The 18787-nt window shown below is 40.3% G+C and overlaps 2 protein-coding genes across 2 annotated transcripts; both read right to left on the bottom strand.

Moving 5' to 3' along the window:
• Positions 1–8271: 8271 nt before the first annotated feature.
• On the bottom strand, positions 8272–9146 carry LOC143850819 (uncharacterized). The gene has a single exon (XM_077360084.1). It carries the CDS (start codon positions 9110–9112, stop codon positions 8429–8431), a length of 684 nt encoding a protein of 227 aa, XP_077216199.1. The 5' UTR covers positions 9113–9146; the 3' UTR covers positions 8272–8428.
• Positions 9147–17079: 7933 nt separating this feature from the next.
• Positions 17080–17959, bottom strand: LOC143850809 (uncharacterized). The gene has a single exon (XM_077360071.1). The coding sequence runs from the start codon at positions 17937–17939 to the stop codon at positions 17223–17225; it is 717 nt and encodes a 238-aa protein (XP_077216186.1). The 5' UTR covers positions 17940–17959; the 3' UTR covers positions 17080–17222.
• Between the last annotated feature and the right edge of the window lie 828 nt (positions 17960–18787).

Raw genomic sequence — 18787 nt, 5'->3', positions numbered from 1 at the left:
CTAGCGGGAAGATCTTGTCTTGATGAACAAAAACAATCTTGACTCACAGCATAAGTGACATATTTGCTTTGTGATTAGGACCGCTGATCCAGGCTTTATCATTGTGTTGGTGATAAAATGTGGCAGGAGGCCTACAGACACCTGAACTGGCCAAGCAGCCTTGCAGTCCGCGGCCGAGTGCTGTCAATCACTCCTATGGATTCCGGAACCACAAGAGCCCAGCCGAAGGGGACCCTCGTAGCCAAGACCCACAACCGAGCGCTGTCACGCTGACTCGCCGCCCCTGCACCCCGCAGCCAAATCTGAGTGCTCGGGGACTACATGGCAGTATGGCACCACAGAACCTAGCAATCCGCCTGCTCACCAACTCCAAGGATTGTACAATACCTTTCCAACGGTCATCCAATCCTGCCAACAGATCTCACCCGTACAAGGTTCTGTCATTCATAAGTCCCCATCTCCATCAGAAACCGTACATTACCGTCGCGGCCAACTTCTAGTTATCACCGCCTGACTAGTCACTATCAACAGTATGATGTCTCGTGATTTGTCAGATCAGGGACCTGACATCATTGGCAACCCTTCTTGTTTAGTTCCGGCTGCAAGGGGCGGTTACACAACTGCTCCTTGCAGCCAATGGGGGTGCCCTGTCACCCCATTTCTACAAGGGCTACCTTCAGTTTAGAATATCTCCTCTCTCTATATATGTTTATTGTAATTGTTTCAATCTTTATCCTACGAGTGATCCCCATCCATATATGTTTATCTTAATCCATTTCAACTTCATCCGATTTTCATGTGGTAATATGAATAACTGGGCTAGATTAGGATCATCTATTTTTATACTTTTCCATGTTTACCTTAATCCTTTCAATCTTAATCTTATGAGTGCTCTATGTACTCAGTTGGGATCTATTATAATTATTTAGCTCAAGCATTATTAGTAAACCTAATTACCTAATCATTTCCCATCTTTTTATAAGTACAGGCAGTTCTTGGTATCATTATACATTTTTAACGCTTGCTGATGGAAAATGTTATCCACAAGTTTTGTGTTAATGCCCCCCTCCTCGCTTTGTATTGGTTGTTAAAGATTGTTAAAATTCTCAAAAAGCCATCAACAACAAATCACTTTTTCAAAACGCAGCTAAAGCGAATCCTCGTCGACTAGGCATGGCACAGTCGAGTAATTGGTTGAACGCGTCTAAGGTAAAAGGGTAGTTGACTCGGGGAGTCCACAATAACGCCGGGGAATTTTAAAACTTTGCAACGAATCAAATGAGTGTTTAATAAGGTGAAACTGCCGTCAATAGATATCAAAGCAAGGGAGTATAAGATATCATTTCCATTTGCTCAAATGGGTTTATTCATTTTCCATAACCAAATAAAAAACAAACAATAAAACTTACCACTCATTTGCACATCATGCTTTCAAACAAAATCTTGAAGAATCACTATGGCCTAGATGATTCTCATTTTGGGTTGCAGTGGAAGAACCCCATCTACAACCATGAGGGCTAAAAAAGGAAAGGAAAACAAGAGGGGCTGACGAAATTCATCATATGAAGGATTTGAAAGCTCTAATGACCAGCACCTTTCTTGCTTGGTCCAGAAGCCAATTTATAGACCAAAGTCTCCAAAACACGCCCACTTGTTCTATCAGTTGATATCAAAAGAGGAGTCATTTGGACAGAAGAATCAACTTGGTTACAACCTCTTTCACCTTCTTTCGCCATCAATGGAAGTGCTCTCGAATCCACAGAACGAGGCCATGTTGAACCCACCAACATTACAACCATTACTACCAAGAACACAAGTCTATTTGAATTCCAACTATTCCTCAACGTCAAAGCCATTGCTCTCTCTCTCTCTCTCCCTCTCTCGTGTGAAAACCCTATACAATGAGAACCAAAACAGAAAGAGCTCTCTCTCTCGATCTCTCTCTCTCTGTGTTTTTTCTTTCCCTGGCCTATAACATCCAAGGCATATATATCTCTATATATAGGATCTTGGAGGACGGTGAAAGGTTTGATTTGGGTCCTTTTAAGAATTCTTTGACTTTGCTTTTAATTCCTTTTGTTTCAGCACTGAAATTAAAGGGAGGTTGAACATAAATTCCATTTTCACATCTGGGCTGCTTGAATTTTTTACTAAGAAGCACTCGGGATCGGATATTTCTGAGAAAGACGAGAAAAGTGAGCATCAGAGAGTCTATTGCTCGTGCCAGTTGTTTTTTTTTGTTGAATCCCGAGTTTTTTCACACTGGGTTCTATGAAACACACTCTCTTCACGCGGATCTATTTTTTGGAAGTATTTGTTTAATGCCCATCACATTTCTCCGTCCAACGTGTAAAACGATACGCCAGCTTTACCATAAAGGAGTCGTACCGTTTCGGGAATGTCGGTGTCACAGGCTAACTACTTCTAGATATCGGGTAGTACCGGTTTTGGTGCGGCCAGTACCACTTCTGTAGCGTGTGTTATAGTTCAATTTCAACTTTAGGAAATACGAAGGGAAATGATATCACCACTTCTGTATTTTGATGATCGCGCTCTGCACTTTATTAAAAAGTACGGTAGCATAGGCACAACCTATTTAGACTGTGGCCCATCTAATGGACGGCTTGGATGATCCTATGCTACCGTACTTTAATATATTGAGGAGTGCGATCATCAAAATGAAGTAGTGGTGATATGATTTCCCAATATGAAATGGGTTTTGTATATATTTGGACAGGGATTGCTAGTCCTAAAATTAGATTTAGGCCATGTTCGTTTTGGATTGAATTAATTTTGAGTCCAAAACTAGTTATTAGACTCAAAATTGCATTTAATTTTGAGTATAATAATTTGTTTTGGAGTCAAAATTAATTCTAAAAACTAGTTATTTGCTAATTGATTAGGTTCTAAGCGCTTGATATTTTTATCTTTTCACAAGCAAAGGTAATTTGGTCACTATTCAATATTAGGGGTGCAGCTGGGTTGAGGCCAACCTTAACCCAACCCCTCAACCCGACCTAACCTGAGATAGCATTCCCTCGACCCTAACCCGACGCAACCCGAGCCTCGGGTTGAGGATGGTCAACTCTAATCCAACCCGCCTCCAAATCAGGTCGGGTTGAGTAGGGTTAGGTTCAGGTTGAGTCGGGTTGGGTTCAGGTTCATCTAGGGCCAAAAAAAAAATACAAGAAAGAAAAACATAATCCTGAGAAAATCATGATAAAATTCAGGGAGGTCAGGTTCGGGTCGGGTTGCCAAGACCTCAACCCTATCCCAACCCGAATTTAAATCGGGTTGGATTTACCCAACCCAACCTGAGAAAATGCCAACCCAAAATTGGGTTGAACCCGTCGGGTTTGGGTTGAGCCCGACCCAAGTTGCACCCCTATTATACATATTGCAAGGTGGCCTTTAATCATAAATCTACAAAATGTGGGTGGTCTTTTGGAAATTTGAATATAGTAGGTGTTTCTTAAGAATTTGGCAAATGATAGGCACTCTTTTATAAAAACCCCTAAATTTTGTGATCAAAATATAAAAAGTGCTAAGTCCAGCTTTGGATCTTCACTTTAGGCATCGTCTATTAGAAAATAATATATGATTGAAAGCAAAATTTCTCTGCAAACTCAACCTTTTTTTCTTGTTTAATAAGCTTTTAAGAGCTTTTTGGGAACTGTAATAACCTTTGAAACTGTTCAAAAATTAAAAGGCAAGCTAAATTTGTGCAATTATTAAAACATTTTTTTTTGATAGGCAAGCTGGGGTTAGGCAGACTCCTACCAATTATTAAAACATGGTAGTGAATCAGTAGCCTTTTTAAGATGGTAAACATAATAAATAGGAGAATTACATCTGCACTCCCTAGTTTGATAATCACACTCCCCTATTTATGAACCATTTTTATTGGATATTGAAACTATATTAAGAACTCTTTTTTTTTTTTTTTGTTTGAATGGCAACCGTATTGAGAACTCTTAACAACCTTAAGAAAAAAATTAGGAAAGTATAAAATAAAGATTGGAGTGCCATTAGATTTTACCTTTTCCTTTAACAAACTGCCGACAAAGTACAAAATCTTATTTTTATCACTTTGTGTGCGACTAATTCAACAAAGGCCAAAGCCAAAGAAAATTGTACTGAAGCCTCAAAAATCAGTTGAGATAAAATTTACTAAATATGGTAACTTCATAGGTTGATCCAATATTTTTCAAAAAGTCATGTGGGCCCACTTCATAGAATGATCCAAACCGTTCATTTGTTGGGCTGCAATGTAAATAAGCTTTATCCCGTAAATCATCTCCACGGGATCATCCTATATAACACTTTAATCTATAGAAACCTCAATATACCGGAGACTTAATGGCTTATGATCATACTATAAAGATGATTTGAAGGTTAGAGCCTATTTACGCTCTGGCAAGCAAATGAACGGTTTGGATCATCCTATGAAGTGGGCCCCACATGAATTTCTTAAAAATACCAAACTTCACGGGCACACAACATATTAAATACTGGAATTCACGGCCCCGATCCACCGGCCGGATCAAAAGTTATGATCATTTGAAGTTTTGACCCTCTGACTTAACATCCTTTGGATCTTTGCTGCTTAAGAACTGTTTCGAACGCTGATCGAGACTTGATTGATCATGGGGCTATGAAGATATCTTCAATGTGTTCTCAACTATATTTAGTCCACTTATCGGTGCCGTTCAGATCAATGAATCTGATCAAGTTAGAAGAGGGGGGCCTAATGCTTATCTATTAGGAAGAGTGTAACAGCAGCCCTTTTTTTTTAGCATTTTCCTTGATGAGAAAGATGGAAGGTGTAAGACTTTGGTTGATGACTGAAATTTTCCCGGATTTGAAATGAGATGCTTGTTGTGGAATATGGAAATTCCATATTCTTTCTGTCTTAGTGCTTTGTTAACCGAACAAGTCATTCTCTAAGACCAAAGACCAAAGAATGCCATGCATTTTCTTTTAGTGGCCGGTGGGAAAGAAGAAAAGAGGCAAAAAAGGCTCCAAATTAAAGTGCAAGTCCTCGTCAAGGTCAGTAAAGCAGCTTGGTCATGTGTTGAACGCAACAAAAAGGGCCTTTCTAGCCACCAAGAAAGAGTAGACCGTCATAAGGAGTGCCGTTATCAAAAGGAACAAAGTGCAAAATAATACTATATCCTGTTTAATCATGGGTTTTTAAAGAGAAATGTAAGAACGTATGGCAATGTTTTCACGAGGAGAAGGGCACGCGATGCACAAATAAGTGTTGTTTTACTTTGCCTAATTTATGATGGGCTCTATGCGCAGGACTTGCTTGACTGATTCAAAGTTTTCAAAGTTCTCCCTTATTTGATTAACCATATAGGAATTGATATATGCACTCCCATGTTTCGATAGCAACACTCTAATCTAGGGGTGTAAACGAGTGGAGCCGAGCCGAGCTTGGCCAGGCTCGGCTCGGCTCGTTAAGCTCAAAAGCTCGGCTCGGGCTCGGCTCGGTCAGGCTCGGCCAGGCTCGCGAGCCTTACCGAGCTCGGGTTATATTATGTCCACACCCCTCATCTTCCCTAGACAGCCCTATTAGTGTAATTTGACTACTTTTTTTACACTATGGGGGGTGGTCCTAGTAACAAATGGGGTTCCAAAAATGAAGTGACATATTTTGCCCCCCCCCCCCTTTTACTCCCTGAACAACCCTTTTAATGTATAAATTAATATATAATATATATATTTAAATATATTAAATTCTTAACGAGCCTTAACGAGCCGAGCCTAAATTGGGCTCGGCTCGGCTCGTTAAGGATTCGAGCCGAGCTCGAGCGAGCCTCCGAGCCCGAGCCAAAATTGACACCCTTACTCTAATCTTTGATTTTACTGTTGGCATTTGCTTTGGAAGGCTATTATAATTCCTAAGATTCCCCCTTCACCAATAAATAAAGTGGTTAATAACACATGGAGTGCCATTTATAAAAAAAAAGAGTGAAGATACCATTTTCTCTGTACGTAATTTTATTTTCCCACTAGGGGTATTAATCCTTGTGGGGAAGTCCAATTTTTTAGTAGGTTTTGGGATTGGGCTTTCGACGAACGCACGAAGCTTGTCAAGAGCGAGAAAGTCTCCAAGGAGTTAGTACATGTGATCTATGCCGCCAGATATGAGTATTGCTTTTTGAACCACGTGTATATCCTTTGTAAGGTGTGGTGTCCTGAAACCATCACTTTCAGCATAAGTCGAGGGGAAATCGGAATATCCTTGTGGGAGAGATGATAATCACCGGTCTATCTATCTTTGTGGGGCTAGCAGAAGCATTGGTAGAGGAAGACGGATTGCGTGCGTTAATCTTCATGCTCCCAGTGATAGCAACTAGTGTAGAAGTGGCTCCATTCCTTTTGGCTAATTTAGTAATGTTGAGAGTGAGTGAAGGTTGAGTTGATCGAAAGATGAAAAGAGAAAGGTGTCCCACCGGATATAGCATATATAAAGTCATAATATATATGATATAAATATATATGATATATTGGACTCCTAAAGAGTCCTCTTGAATTAATACATCAAGCTTGTGAGGTAAATGAACAGCTTTGGCTGTGTAGTAAACAAGCTGAGACTAGGGAATATTTGGCAACCACGAAATAATTGTGGGGCCAATTGTGTGTGTGTGTGTGAGAGAGAGAGACCAAGGTTTTAAATTTCGGTTTCAGGGGTAATTTTGGTCCTCACCGAAACTGAAATTTTAGCCAAAATCCCAAAATTTCAGCCGAAATTGGATAAAGGTGCTCAAAATGTTGTTTTTTTGGGCCAAAATTTAATTTCGGCTGAAATTCTATAAGGGAATAAAAAATTATGCCGAAATTTAAAACCTTGGAAAAGACACTTAAAGAGCAGAAAAATAAAACCTAATAAGTGGTGTATTAATATTCACCATTTTAGGGATTTCTCATGCCCTCTCCACTCCTACCCACTTATATGCCTTCCTCTGCCTCGTCAGCCCCACTCACAATTGGGCCACTAGTATTCCATGGAATAATTTTTCATGGATGCAAAAAATGTCGTTAGTGGTAGGTAAAAGTCAGACCCGAAAGAGAGTCGAATGGATACCAAAAGACGGGCAAATAAATCATCTTTGGCCAAACCTAACGAGTAACGACCTTAAGAAAAAATAAATTCAATGCCTTGATCAACAAACAACCCAAGCTCCAGGCCTAAAACAAGCTACCAACCCCTTTGTTCTCTTTCCCTTTGCTTCCCTCTCTACGGTGTTGTCTACGCCTCTCTACTTCACATTCCATTCTCTGCCATCAAACTTAAAACAACGGAGACTCTGTCCTTAACTAGCCCTTAACATGTCTTACCCCTTATGCTTCCTACAATTTATAGAACTTCTACCATTTTTTTCTTTAACACAATTGCCTCTACAATTGCCTCTACAACCATGAACCCATCTCGTTATTTTTACTTGGCCATCAGTGCCAGGTTCTTCTTCGTCATTCTCATCTTCCTCTCTTTTTCCTTCCTTGTAGAGGGCTCGAGGCCACTCAATAATGGTGGATTAGTCTCGACATCCTTTAGAGGATTCTCAACTAGACGAGCATACTCAGGCCCAAGTGATCGAGGAGCTGGGCATTGATCCCTAGGCTCTTCTTCTTCTTCTTCATTGTAAGATTTTTTCGCAAGTTTCTTCTCAAAGATAAAACACGACCGTCTTTTTTCTTCATACTGACATGTTTCCTACAAGGGATTGTAAAAATTGCAGTTCGCTTGATCAGCCAGGCCTGATTTGGTCACAGAATCTCTCATCATTTGTTAATTTTATGTTAGGTTTATAACATTCGCTATTGTTTATGTTGCACTTGGAGATTTGAACGGGTGTGATGTATTGTTGGTGATTGGTTGTACAGAAAAAAACAATTTCTATACTGATCTCAAATGAAATTTTATTTGCCCCGTGATCGTTAGATCCACTATTGATCCAAGTATCCCAAGTCCAATTGATCGATTCTAACAGCGCATGAAATGTAATTGAAGGGGTCAATGAGAGAGAGAGAGAGAGAGAGAGAGAGAGACTTCTCATCACATGAATCAATAAAAGGCATCTTAAGAACTCGCTCGAGTTAAAAATGACACTGTCAATCAGTGACGTGTCTGAGTGGACTCCTTTTAACCAACCCGAGTTGTTGCCATCAATAAAATTGACACATTAAATTGCCATATGAGCTTATATTGAACCAAATGAAAACAAACTTTGGGAAGATGATATGAAAAAAAGAAAAGAAAAATGAACAGAAGCGATAGGCCTATTTTTAAAAGGGCCCTTTATTCATGATGATTACATAGAGAAATACTTAAATCCATGTCACTAACACATTACCCATGTGTCTTAATTACGAAACAAGTAACTATCTTTATCAATCAAATTACAAAATTAGTGTGCACTCAATTCATGTTCTGTGACTTGTAATCATTCCATAATTGATCAACAGTCTTCCCTAACAGCTCCACGAAGAAGTCCACACTATAACCAGTTCTCAACTTACCATTGAGATCGGCTACGAAACCATCTCTTAGACCATTGCAGTAGTCTAGGAACCGGGCGGTCACGTCGTAACCCTGATCCCATTTCTCCCCCTCACCGGCTTTCACCCAATGGGATGGGACATATCCGGCCTTCAATCTCACAAAATCGGCTATACCTTCGATCAGGCCTCCGGGCGCTTGATTGTCCCCGTTCCACTGCCATATATGGGTCATCTCATGGTAGAGGACTCCAGTAATCCCGGTCCGGACATCACCGGAATCATTTGCAATGGCTTCGGCACTTACGTGGATCTCATTGTTACTTGCATAAGCAACAATTTGAGTATTAGTAAAGCTTTCGACGATCATGCTAACGTGTTGGACACTCTTCCTGTCACCTTCCGCTTGCCCGAAGGTTTGCCAAATGAACGCTGAAGCCATTTCTAATATCTGCTTGGAGTACGCTGCCCCGATCTCATTCTCAAAGCGGGTACCCCCCGCTGTTCCGATGGCATTGTTTGTGACATCATAATCAACGGCATGGATTCCTTGTAGAGAAGCTAGGGCCAGAAGTGAAGAGATAAACAGCATCAAAGGTTCCATTCTCTTCTTTATTGCATCTGAATAGTAAGCTTGTATGTTGATCTTCTTAAATAGAGGAAACGCTCCTTCCTGGCATCTAATTGTACGAAATCCCCACGATTTCTCGACCGTGAAAAAAGTTAGAGATGACTTTGACCTTGACTTGGAGTGTTCGACCTTGACTCGGCTTCTTGTTTCTTGTAGGGTGCCGTGTCTCACAATCCCTTTTATTTCCACCTAAAATTGGTCCACACCAACATTTACGCCCATTTTTTCACGGGCGCTGATATCCCCCCTCCCGACGACTGGCTAACGTTAAACGTTAGGATATGTCACCACCATTTCACCGGTCTCTCTCTCTCTCTCTCTCTCTCTCTCTCTCTCTCTCTCCACACACACACAACAGGAACAGTTGGTGGGCCCAACAGAAACCATTGGTGGAATGGTGGGCCCATCTTTAAACAACGTAGGCCCTGCCCATACCACCGTAGGATAATCCAAACTGTCCATTTTACGGGCCATAAACATAAATAGGTTGCGTCCCAAAATATCATTTCCATAGGCTGATCCTAGCCCTCCAATCTAAATAGAAACTACATCTTATGCAACCTCTATAGATGGTAGGGTTGTGATCATCCTATGGAAATGATTTTTGGGGCACAACCTATTTACATTGTGGCCCATCAAATGAATGGTTTGAATCATTCTATGGAGTTGGTCGTAAAGTAACATTAAGGCCCATCCACAACATAGGACGATCCAAGCCGTCCATGGTTTGGATAATCCTATGGAGTTGGTCGTACAGTAACATTAAGGCCCAATCGTAGGCCCCACCGATTTTTTTCAAATTGAAGCGTACCGTCCACAACATAGGATGATTCAAGCCGTCCATGGATTGGATCCTCCTATGGTGTGGTTCGTACAGTAACATTAAGGCCCAATTTAGGCCCCACCCATATTTTTGAAAATGAAGTGTACCGTCCACACCATAGGATGATCCAAGCCGTCCATTTGATGAGCCATAACGTAAATGGGTTGTGCCCCCAAAAGGGTTGGCCCATCAAATGAATGGTTTGGATCATCCTGTGGTCGTATAGTAACATTAAGGCCCGTCCACAACATAGGATGATCCAAGCCGTCCATGGTTTGGATAATCCTATGGAGTTGGTCGTACACTAACATTAAGGCCCATTCATAGGCCCCACCGATATTTTTCTAATTGAAGCATACCGTCCACAACATAGGATGATCAAAGCCGTCCATGGTTTGGATCATCCTATGGTGTGGTTAGACCTGGCAAACGGGCGGGCCGGGCCGGATTTGACCCGGCCCGTACGGGTCCGGGTCAAACGGGCCGGGTCAAAGTGACCCGGAAAATTTTACGGGTCGCGGACCTTGGACCCACACCCGGCCCGTACGGGCCGGGTTGACCCGCGGGTCACCCGGGTTTTTTGCCTTTTTTTACACGTTTTCTGTTATTTTTTTCCCTGTTTTTATGCCTACATTTTTCCTATTTTTTACACACTGTAATAGGATGATCCAAACCGTCCATGTGATGGGCAATGACATAAATAGGTTCAACCCAAAAAATCATTTCCATAGGATGATCCTAGCCCTCTAATCTATGTAGGAATCGCATATTATTATTTATGGAAACCTCTACAGATTGGAGGGCTAGGATCATCCTATGGAAATCAATCATAGGATTTTTAGTTTTTTACCCATGTTTTATCCATTGTAATAAAAAAGACAAATATCCATCCATTGTAATAAAAAAGACAAATATACATCCATAAAATGATTATCAAAAGACAAACAGCCCCTGTTTAGCACCCAACCATCCATTGTAATAAAAAAGACAAATATCCATCCATAAAATGATTATCAAAAGACAAACAGCCCCTGTTTAGCTCCTGTTTTAGCACCTGAAACAGGGGCTGTTTAGCCTCTGTTTAGACCCTGTTGGCCCCTGTTTTGGCGCATGTTTAGCCCCTGTTTTGGCCGCTGTTTTGGCCCCTGTTTTAGTCCCTGTTTAGCCTATGTTGGCCCCTGTTTTAGACACCCACAAAATGAATTTTACAAACAATGAAACAGAAAAGTTCACAAAGTGAAGTCACATCTTTAAGCCGCATTTAAATTATCATACTCCTGAAGCTTTCGCCAATGGTTTTGTTGAAACCTATCCAAGGCATGCTACTCATGGTATAGTTCCTGTGAACAAAAATAGGCATTTACAATACATGATGAAGGGCCATATGAACACAATACATCATTGTTATCATCAATATAACTATATAACTAAATATTTTACCTGCAACTTTCAAGGCATTAGTGGTAGTGGATTCTCTCGACACCGACGCCAACAGGTTCTTGGATAATGGCACCACTAGTTGCTCATCACTTGGATCATCGCCTGCATTTACCAAATACAAATAATTAATTTATTAAAATACATAAGAAGAATATGATTAAATATTATTTGTGTACTGTAAATCAAATATTGCAACTTACTTTCTATTTCATAACCAAACAACCAATTTCTAGAGCAAATCACCGCTTGGGCATTTTCCGGTCGAATTGAAGTTCGGTATTTGGTGAGAACTTTGGCTCCAATACTAAAAGCCGACTCCGAAGCAACGGTTGTTATGGGGATGCTCATGAGATCACGCGCCAATATAGATAGAACGGGATACCTCGCATGGTTGTCTCTCCAATACACTAAAATATCCATGTTTGCATAGTGTTTGCGATCGAACTTTGGCTCTTCCAAATAGAGGTCTAGTTCGGACTTTTTTGCGCTACTATTTCCACCATCATATTCATAATAATCAAATTCCTACATTATTAAGATATGAAAGTCAATAATAAATTAATAATACACAAAATTTAAAAAGAAACTACCACAAGTGTTTAGGGGGAAAAGAAAACTTACACTAATGTCGTCATCGTTGTTACTACCGCCCCTATTTTCCACCAAAGAATGGTTCGGAGTTACCACGGGACATTTGGTAACATATTCTTGAAAAAGATAAGTCAATGAACTTCGAACAATATCCACCTTCACCTTGTGATTGTCTTCATCAATCTTCTTATAGCAAAATTCTACAAGATTCATCTTGAAGCGAGGGTCAAGCACAACGGCCATAGCAAGCACAACACTATAAGAGTCCCAATACTTTAGAAACTTTGGTTTCATTTCTTGTGCCATGCTACTAATAACAGTATCAACACTCTCTATCTCTTCATTTAGGCGCAAATGAATTTTCCACACACATTGGAAATATAAATTCGCTGTTGGATACTCGGAACCCGATAAGAGAGTTGTAATATCAAAAAATGGCTTCAAGAATTTGTGCATTTTCTCCCCCCTTTCCTATTCATCTCTTGTTGGACAATACTTGTAACCCGGTTCCATCAAAGCATAATGTGCAAAAGCCTCACGATGTTTGAGGGCACTCTCAAGCATTAAGAAAGTGGCATTCCATCTTGTCGGTACATCCATGCGCAAACCCATTGACCCCGTCACTCCCACTACTTCACAACACTCCGCAAATTTCACTAATCTACCCTCGGATCCTTTAACAAATTTAACACTTTCTCGGATCTTGTTTAATGCAATATTAGCCACATTCAAACCATCTTGAACAATGAGGTTCAAAATATGAGCCGAACATCTTATATGGAAAAAACTACCTTCACATACTAAAGCTCTTTGAACTCGAAGTTGGCTCTTTAAGATTTCAACCAAAGTGTTGCAACTAGATGCATTATCCAAAGTTAGAGAAAAAAATTTCTTTTCGATCCCCCATTCCTTTAAGAATTGAAATATCTTCTCCGACAAAAGAACACCACTATGAGGTGGAGGTAAGTGGCAAAAATTGAGAATCCTACTTTTTAAATTCCACTTCTCATCAACATAGTGAGCGGTGAGGCAAATATAACCCTCGGTCGTACAAGATGTCCATACGTCGGATGTGAGACATATCCTACCAGGAACCCTCTCCAAAGCAAGTTTGAGTTTTTCTTTCTCTCTCTTATATATTTTCAAACAATCGGCTTTGGCGGTATTTCTACAATATGGTTTCACATCATGATTTAGATACGTGTGAACATCCCTAGTGCCTTCATGCTCTACCATTGAGAAAGAGTAGTTATGTTTCATTATTGAAATGGCCACCTTCTCACGATATGTCTCTTGACATAATTTTTTACCCCTCAATTGCATTTCATTACTTAAATGCATCTGTACTACATCCATATTTTCATGTTTTGGACACTTGGAGTAGTGCTCTATTAAATTCTTTGTCCCATGACTACTACTACCAACGGCATAACTTTTACTACACAACTTACATCTTGCCCTTTCTTTCTTGTTCTCGTCAAAGTATGATTCATATTCATCCCAAATTATTGCTCTACGCTTCTTACAAACTCTACTTGCAGTACTATCATTAAGAAAATTCTCATTATCATCATTTACATCTACGGGGGTACTCATATTCACAGTGACAGACATTAATGATCAAAGGAGAAGCTGCATTATCGAAAAAAAAAAAAGAAAAAAAAAAGTGAACATCAATAGAAGCAAGATAGAGTCGCCAAGATAGACTTGCCAAGATATAAAGTAATAACAATAACAATTAAAGAAGCCCCAAAGACGACATGGAATGGGGCTAGAACAAATGTTATCAAAACAATAAAAAAACAATTAAATGACAATTGAGATATCACATGTAAATAAACCGAAACAACCACTCTCTTGTGTAAATTGAAGCAGCCGCTCTCTTGTGTAAATTGAAGCAACCACTCACATGTAAAAAAATTCCAGCAAAAATATTTTTTTTTCTTGTAATCCAAACAGGGCCTTAATGAAAATGTAGAGAAATTGCAATCAATACAGAAACTTATGTGAGATACCTTCTCAGAATAGTGACAGGCAACACAGGATCCAGCAAGGGAACATTCAAAGGACGCGTTCCCTTTTGTTTCCCTAAAACTCAGCATCGATCTACGCTGAGATCCCCTTTCTTCAACATCTTTTCCCCTGCAATTCCACAATATCTTTTTAGTAAAATCAACCATCAAAATCCATCAGAAAATTTCTCTCTCTCTCTCTCTCTCTCTCTCTCTCTGACCTTAGGGTTTGTGTTTGCGTGTGGGCGTGTGTGCTATAGCAAATGGAATGGCAATATGATTTTTCCTTCTCGATAGCCCGGGTTGCTATTGGAAGGAAAAAAGAAGCAAAATAATCCCAAAAAAGGAAAATCACAGAAAGAAATCAGAGATTGAAGAATGGTATTTAGATGAAATTTCGAAACCAAAGTGACCATTGTAAAAGAAATATTGAAACCAAATTGAAGAATAAAAAATATCCAATCCAAGAAGAAGGGGTTGCTATAGAAAGGGGAAAAAATCAAAAGAAACCCAAAATAGAAATATTGAAACCTAATCAAAGAATAAAAAATTTCCAGTCCAAGAAGCAGAGGTTGCTACAGGAAATGGGAAAAGAAAAAAAAATCAAAAGATGCCCAAAAAAGGAAAATCACATAAAGACGTCAAAGTAAGGAATAATCAAAGATTGAACGGAGAAATCAAAGAAGGAAACCCAGAAAAGGAAAATCAAAGATTGATTCAAATTGGATTGTGAGTCTGTGACCCAGACTCTGAAAGTATGATGCATAAAGTACTCTGAAAAGAATTTGAGCATATTGGAATCAAAACATAGATGGACCCCTTCACACCCATAGAATAAATCAATAAAATGGAAAATGGAGAGTTGGGGTCCTTGGTGTTTAAACGAATTGTTTGGATCGTGAGATTAGTGGAGCCCACTTTGGTGTTTAAATCCATAACTGTAACTCTGTAAGGAAGACTCCCACATTGCAAAATGCCCACTTTTTAGCAGATTTTGTCTTCATTCACGAGAGAGAGAGAGAGAGAGAGAGAGAGAGAGAGAGAGAGAGAGCCGTACGTGTGGAGAGGTGGCGACGCCGCGCCGCCGCGACGCTTCTGGAGGTTGAAGAAGAAGAGAAGAAACCCAAAACTCCAAAAGAAACGACCTGTTTTTTGACCTGTTTTTTTTTTTTTGGTGAAAGTGAGACTTTATAACTTTATAAGGGAAAAAAAAAACGACATTATTTTTTATGTTTAGTTTTTTACGGGCACCCGCGGGTCCACCCGGACCCGCGCAGTTTTGACGGGCCGGGTTGACCCGCGGGTCACGATAGAAACGGGTCACAACATCTTGACCCGGACCCGGAATTTACGGGCGGGCCGGGTCAACCCGCGGGTCCGGGTCAATTTTTGCCAGGTCTAGGTGTGGTTCGTACCAATTTAGGCCCCACCCATATTTTTGAAAATGAAGTGTCCCGTCCATACCATAGGATGATCCGAGCCGTCCATTTGATGGGCCACAATGTAAATAGGTTGTGCCCCAAAAATCATTTCCGTAGGATGATCACAACCCTACAATCTATAGAGGTTGCATAAGATGTAGTTTCTATTTAGATCGGAGCCCCAAGATCCACCTATGGAAAAATATTTTGGGACGCAACCTATTTACGTTTATGGCCCATCAAATAGACGGTTTGGATTATCCTATGGTGTGGTATGGGCAGCGCCTACGTTGTTCAAAGATGGGCCTACCATTCCACCAATGGTTTCTGTTGGGCCCACCAACTGTTCCTGTTGTGTGTGTGTGGAGAGAGAGAGAGAGAGAGAGAGAGAGAGGTCAAATGGTGGGAATACGTTAGCCAGCAGTCAAAAGGCGGGGGAATAGCCTACAAGGGGGGGGCGGGTATCACTATATCAGCGCCCTTTTTCACTCCATTTCTTTAGACGTAAAAGTGTAAAATTTGTTTTATGCTGTAAAAATAAACATAAAACAAAATTTACGTGTAAGAAACGGAGCAACAAAACAGTCTCCACAGTTTCGTCACATTTATCTCTTATTCTCGCATGCACAAGCCTTAGGATATTTTAGGTGTGGTCTATATCCATGGCACACAAAAATGAATTAGATAATCCAAGTATGTGGGCCCCATTTTTGTTTTGCCGCCCATACATTTCTTTGAAAAGGTATGTTAGGGCTGTTGCGGCAAGAATCCGCCTCTAGAAATCCGGTAACAGAAATTACTTGAACCAAACAATACCAAATAGCCTCCGATAACCTACGAAATTAGCCGTAGCAAATCAAGAGTGTTGTGAAATAAAGAGAGAAAACAACAAACCAATAGACACAAGAGATTTATGTGGTTTGGCACTTGGCCTATTCCAAGGGCAATACGGCAACGAGAAATTCACTATGAACAATGGAAAATTACAAACAAGGGTTAAAAGCCTTACCTCTCCAACAATGGTAAAAAACCCACTAACACCCTCTTCTTGCAATCCAAGCAAAAAAGCCAACTCCCTCTTACAATATTTTCACTACTCAAAAACACCATAAAAGAACCCAACAACCATGGATCAAAGTTCAACCAAGAGAAGAAGAAGAAACTCTTGGAGAGAGAAAACCCCTTTTCTTGTAGGGAAAAGCTCTTAACCTCACTTCTTTAGAATAAGTCCACCACGAAAGATAAAACTCTCTTTAGTCACTTATAATAAACGCATTTCAAGAATGCCCATTCTTAAGGAAGCTAACCCAAGTGATTTTATATCACTAATCCAATAAGGGCATCATCTAATTCTACAATTAAACCAACTATTGTTTAAATCACTACCTATTCAATCATAAACTCTGTTTTACCATAACTGAGTCTCTCGCTTGAGCCTAAATTTCTCTCTGCAAAATTGAAAAAGAACTTGCTCGATATCTTTTTTTCCTTTTTTTTTTTGTAAAAATGACTCCGTCAATCATGGACTAGTCTGACTCTATTCCTTTTTACCTGAGTTTGAGCTTGAGTTTGTAATTAAACAATAAAATCAACACTTGCAGTTTTCAAATGTCAACAAGCCGTGGAGAGAAGAAGGGAGACGGAGAGATTGGATACGATAATTTTTGATAGATCACTTTATTTAAGATGATTACACATACAAATACTTAAATCCAAGTAATTAACACAATACCCATGTGTCTTAATTACTAAACACCTAGCTTCTCGATCTATCAAACTAGTAGACAAATATGCTCTCAATTCATGTTCTGTGACTTGTAATCACTCCATAATTGATCGACGCTCTTCCCTAACAGCTCCGCGAAGAAATCAACACTGTAACCAGTCCTCAACTTGCCATTGAGATCGGCTACGAAACCATCTCTTAGACCATTGCAGTAGTCTAGAAATCGAGCCGTAACATCGTACCCCTGGTCCCACCGATCCCCCTCACCAGCTTTCACCCAATGGGATGGGGCGAATCCGGCCTTCAATCTCACAAAATCTGCTATACCTTCGATCAAGCCTCCGGGACCTTGATTGTTCCCGTTCCACTGCCATATATGGGTCATCTCGTGGTAGAGAACCCCGGTGATTTCATTCCGAACATCACCGGAATAACTCCCTATGTAATTGGCACTAACGTGGATCTCGTTGTTGCTTGTATAGGCAACTCCATCCATGCTATCAATGAAAATGCTAACATGTTGAACACTCTTCCTATCACTTTCGCCTTGTCCGAAGGTTCGCCAGATGAATGCGGAAGCGGTTTCTACTGTCTGCTTGGTATAATCTAGCCCAATCTCATTGTCAAATCGGGTTCCACCTGCGGTTCCGATCGCATTATTTGTGACATCATAATCAACGGCTTGGATTCCATCTACAGCAGCCATGGCAAGGAGAGAGGAGATCAAAATCATCAAGGGATCCATTTTCTCCTTTGGGTGTATATAACTGGTTGCTTGTAAGTTCATGTTCTTAAATAGAAGTGGGGCTTCACCTTGGTATATAATTTCAACCCACGCGTTTTCATGGTTATCTAAAGGCTAGCTCTGAAAGTAATAGGTTAGCGTTTGGCCTTGACTTGGACCTTGACTCGGCTTCATCCATTGAGTTTCTAGATGGGTGCCGTCGCTAATACTCCATTGGCTAAAATAAATGGACCGACCCAAAACAAATATTGTTGTGACGCATCATTTTCAGCATTGAATCCAAAGAAGAGGGTTGATTTGGTATGGGGTTTGCTTTGATTTTATTTTTTTAAGATGTTGTACCAACGACAAAGTGCAAACGACATGAACAATAAATTAAAATTTTCATCATGCGATGAAAATTGCCTCTACAACCATGAACCCATCTCGTTATTTTTACTTGGCCATCAGTGCCAGGTTCTTCTTCGTCATTCTCATCTTCCTCTCTTTTTCCTTCCTTGTAGAGGGCTCAAGGCCACTCTATAATGGTGGATTAGTCTCGACATCCTTCAGAGGATTCTCAACTAGACGAGCATACTCAGGCCCAAGTGATCGAGGAGCTGGGCATTGATCCCTAGGCTCTTCTTCTTCTTCTTCATTGTAAGATTTTATCGCAAGTTTCTTCTCAAAGATAAAACGCGACCGTCTTTTTTCTTCATACTGAAATTTTATTTGCCCCTTGATCGTTAGATCCACTATTGATCCAAGTAGGCCAAGTCCAATTGATCGATTCTAACCGTGCATGAAATGTAATTGAAGGGGGCAATGAGAGAGAGAGAGAGAGAGAGAGAGAGAGAGAGAGTTCTCATCACATGAATCAATAAAAGGCATCTTAAGAACTCGCTCGAGTT

The sequence above is a fragment of the Tasmannia lanceolata genome, unplaced genomic scaffold (genome assembly GCF_043159265.1).
Source record: "Tasmannia lanceolata isolate RefF3 unplaced genomic scaffold, GAP_Taslan_0.1 ptg000018l, whole genome shotgun sequence".
Lineage (NCBI taxonomy): Eukaryota > Viridiplantae > Streptophyta > Magnoliopsida > Canellales > Winteraceae > Tasmannia > Tasmannia lanceolata.
The sequence above is the reverse complement of the archived record's forward strand: the minus strand, read 5'-3'. Positions and strand labels throughout refer to the sequence as shown.

Bases quoted from the DNA above. Each gene is read 5' to 3' on its own strand.
- LOC143850819 (XM_077360084.1), bottom strand. From the start codon at position 9,112: ATGGAACCTTTGATGCTGTTTATCTCTTCACTTCTGGCCCTAGCTTCT.
- LOC143850809 (XM_077360071.1), bottom strand. From the start codon at position 17,939: ATGAACTTACAAGCAACCAGTTATATACACCCAAAGGAGAAAATGGAT.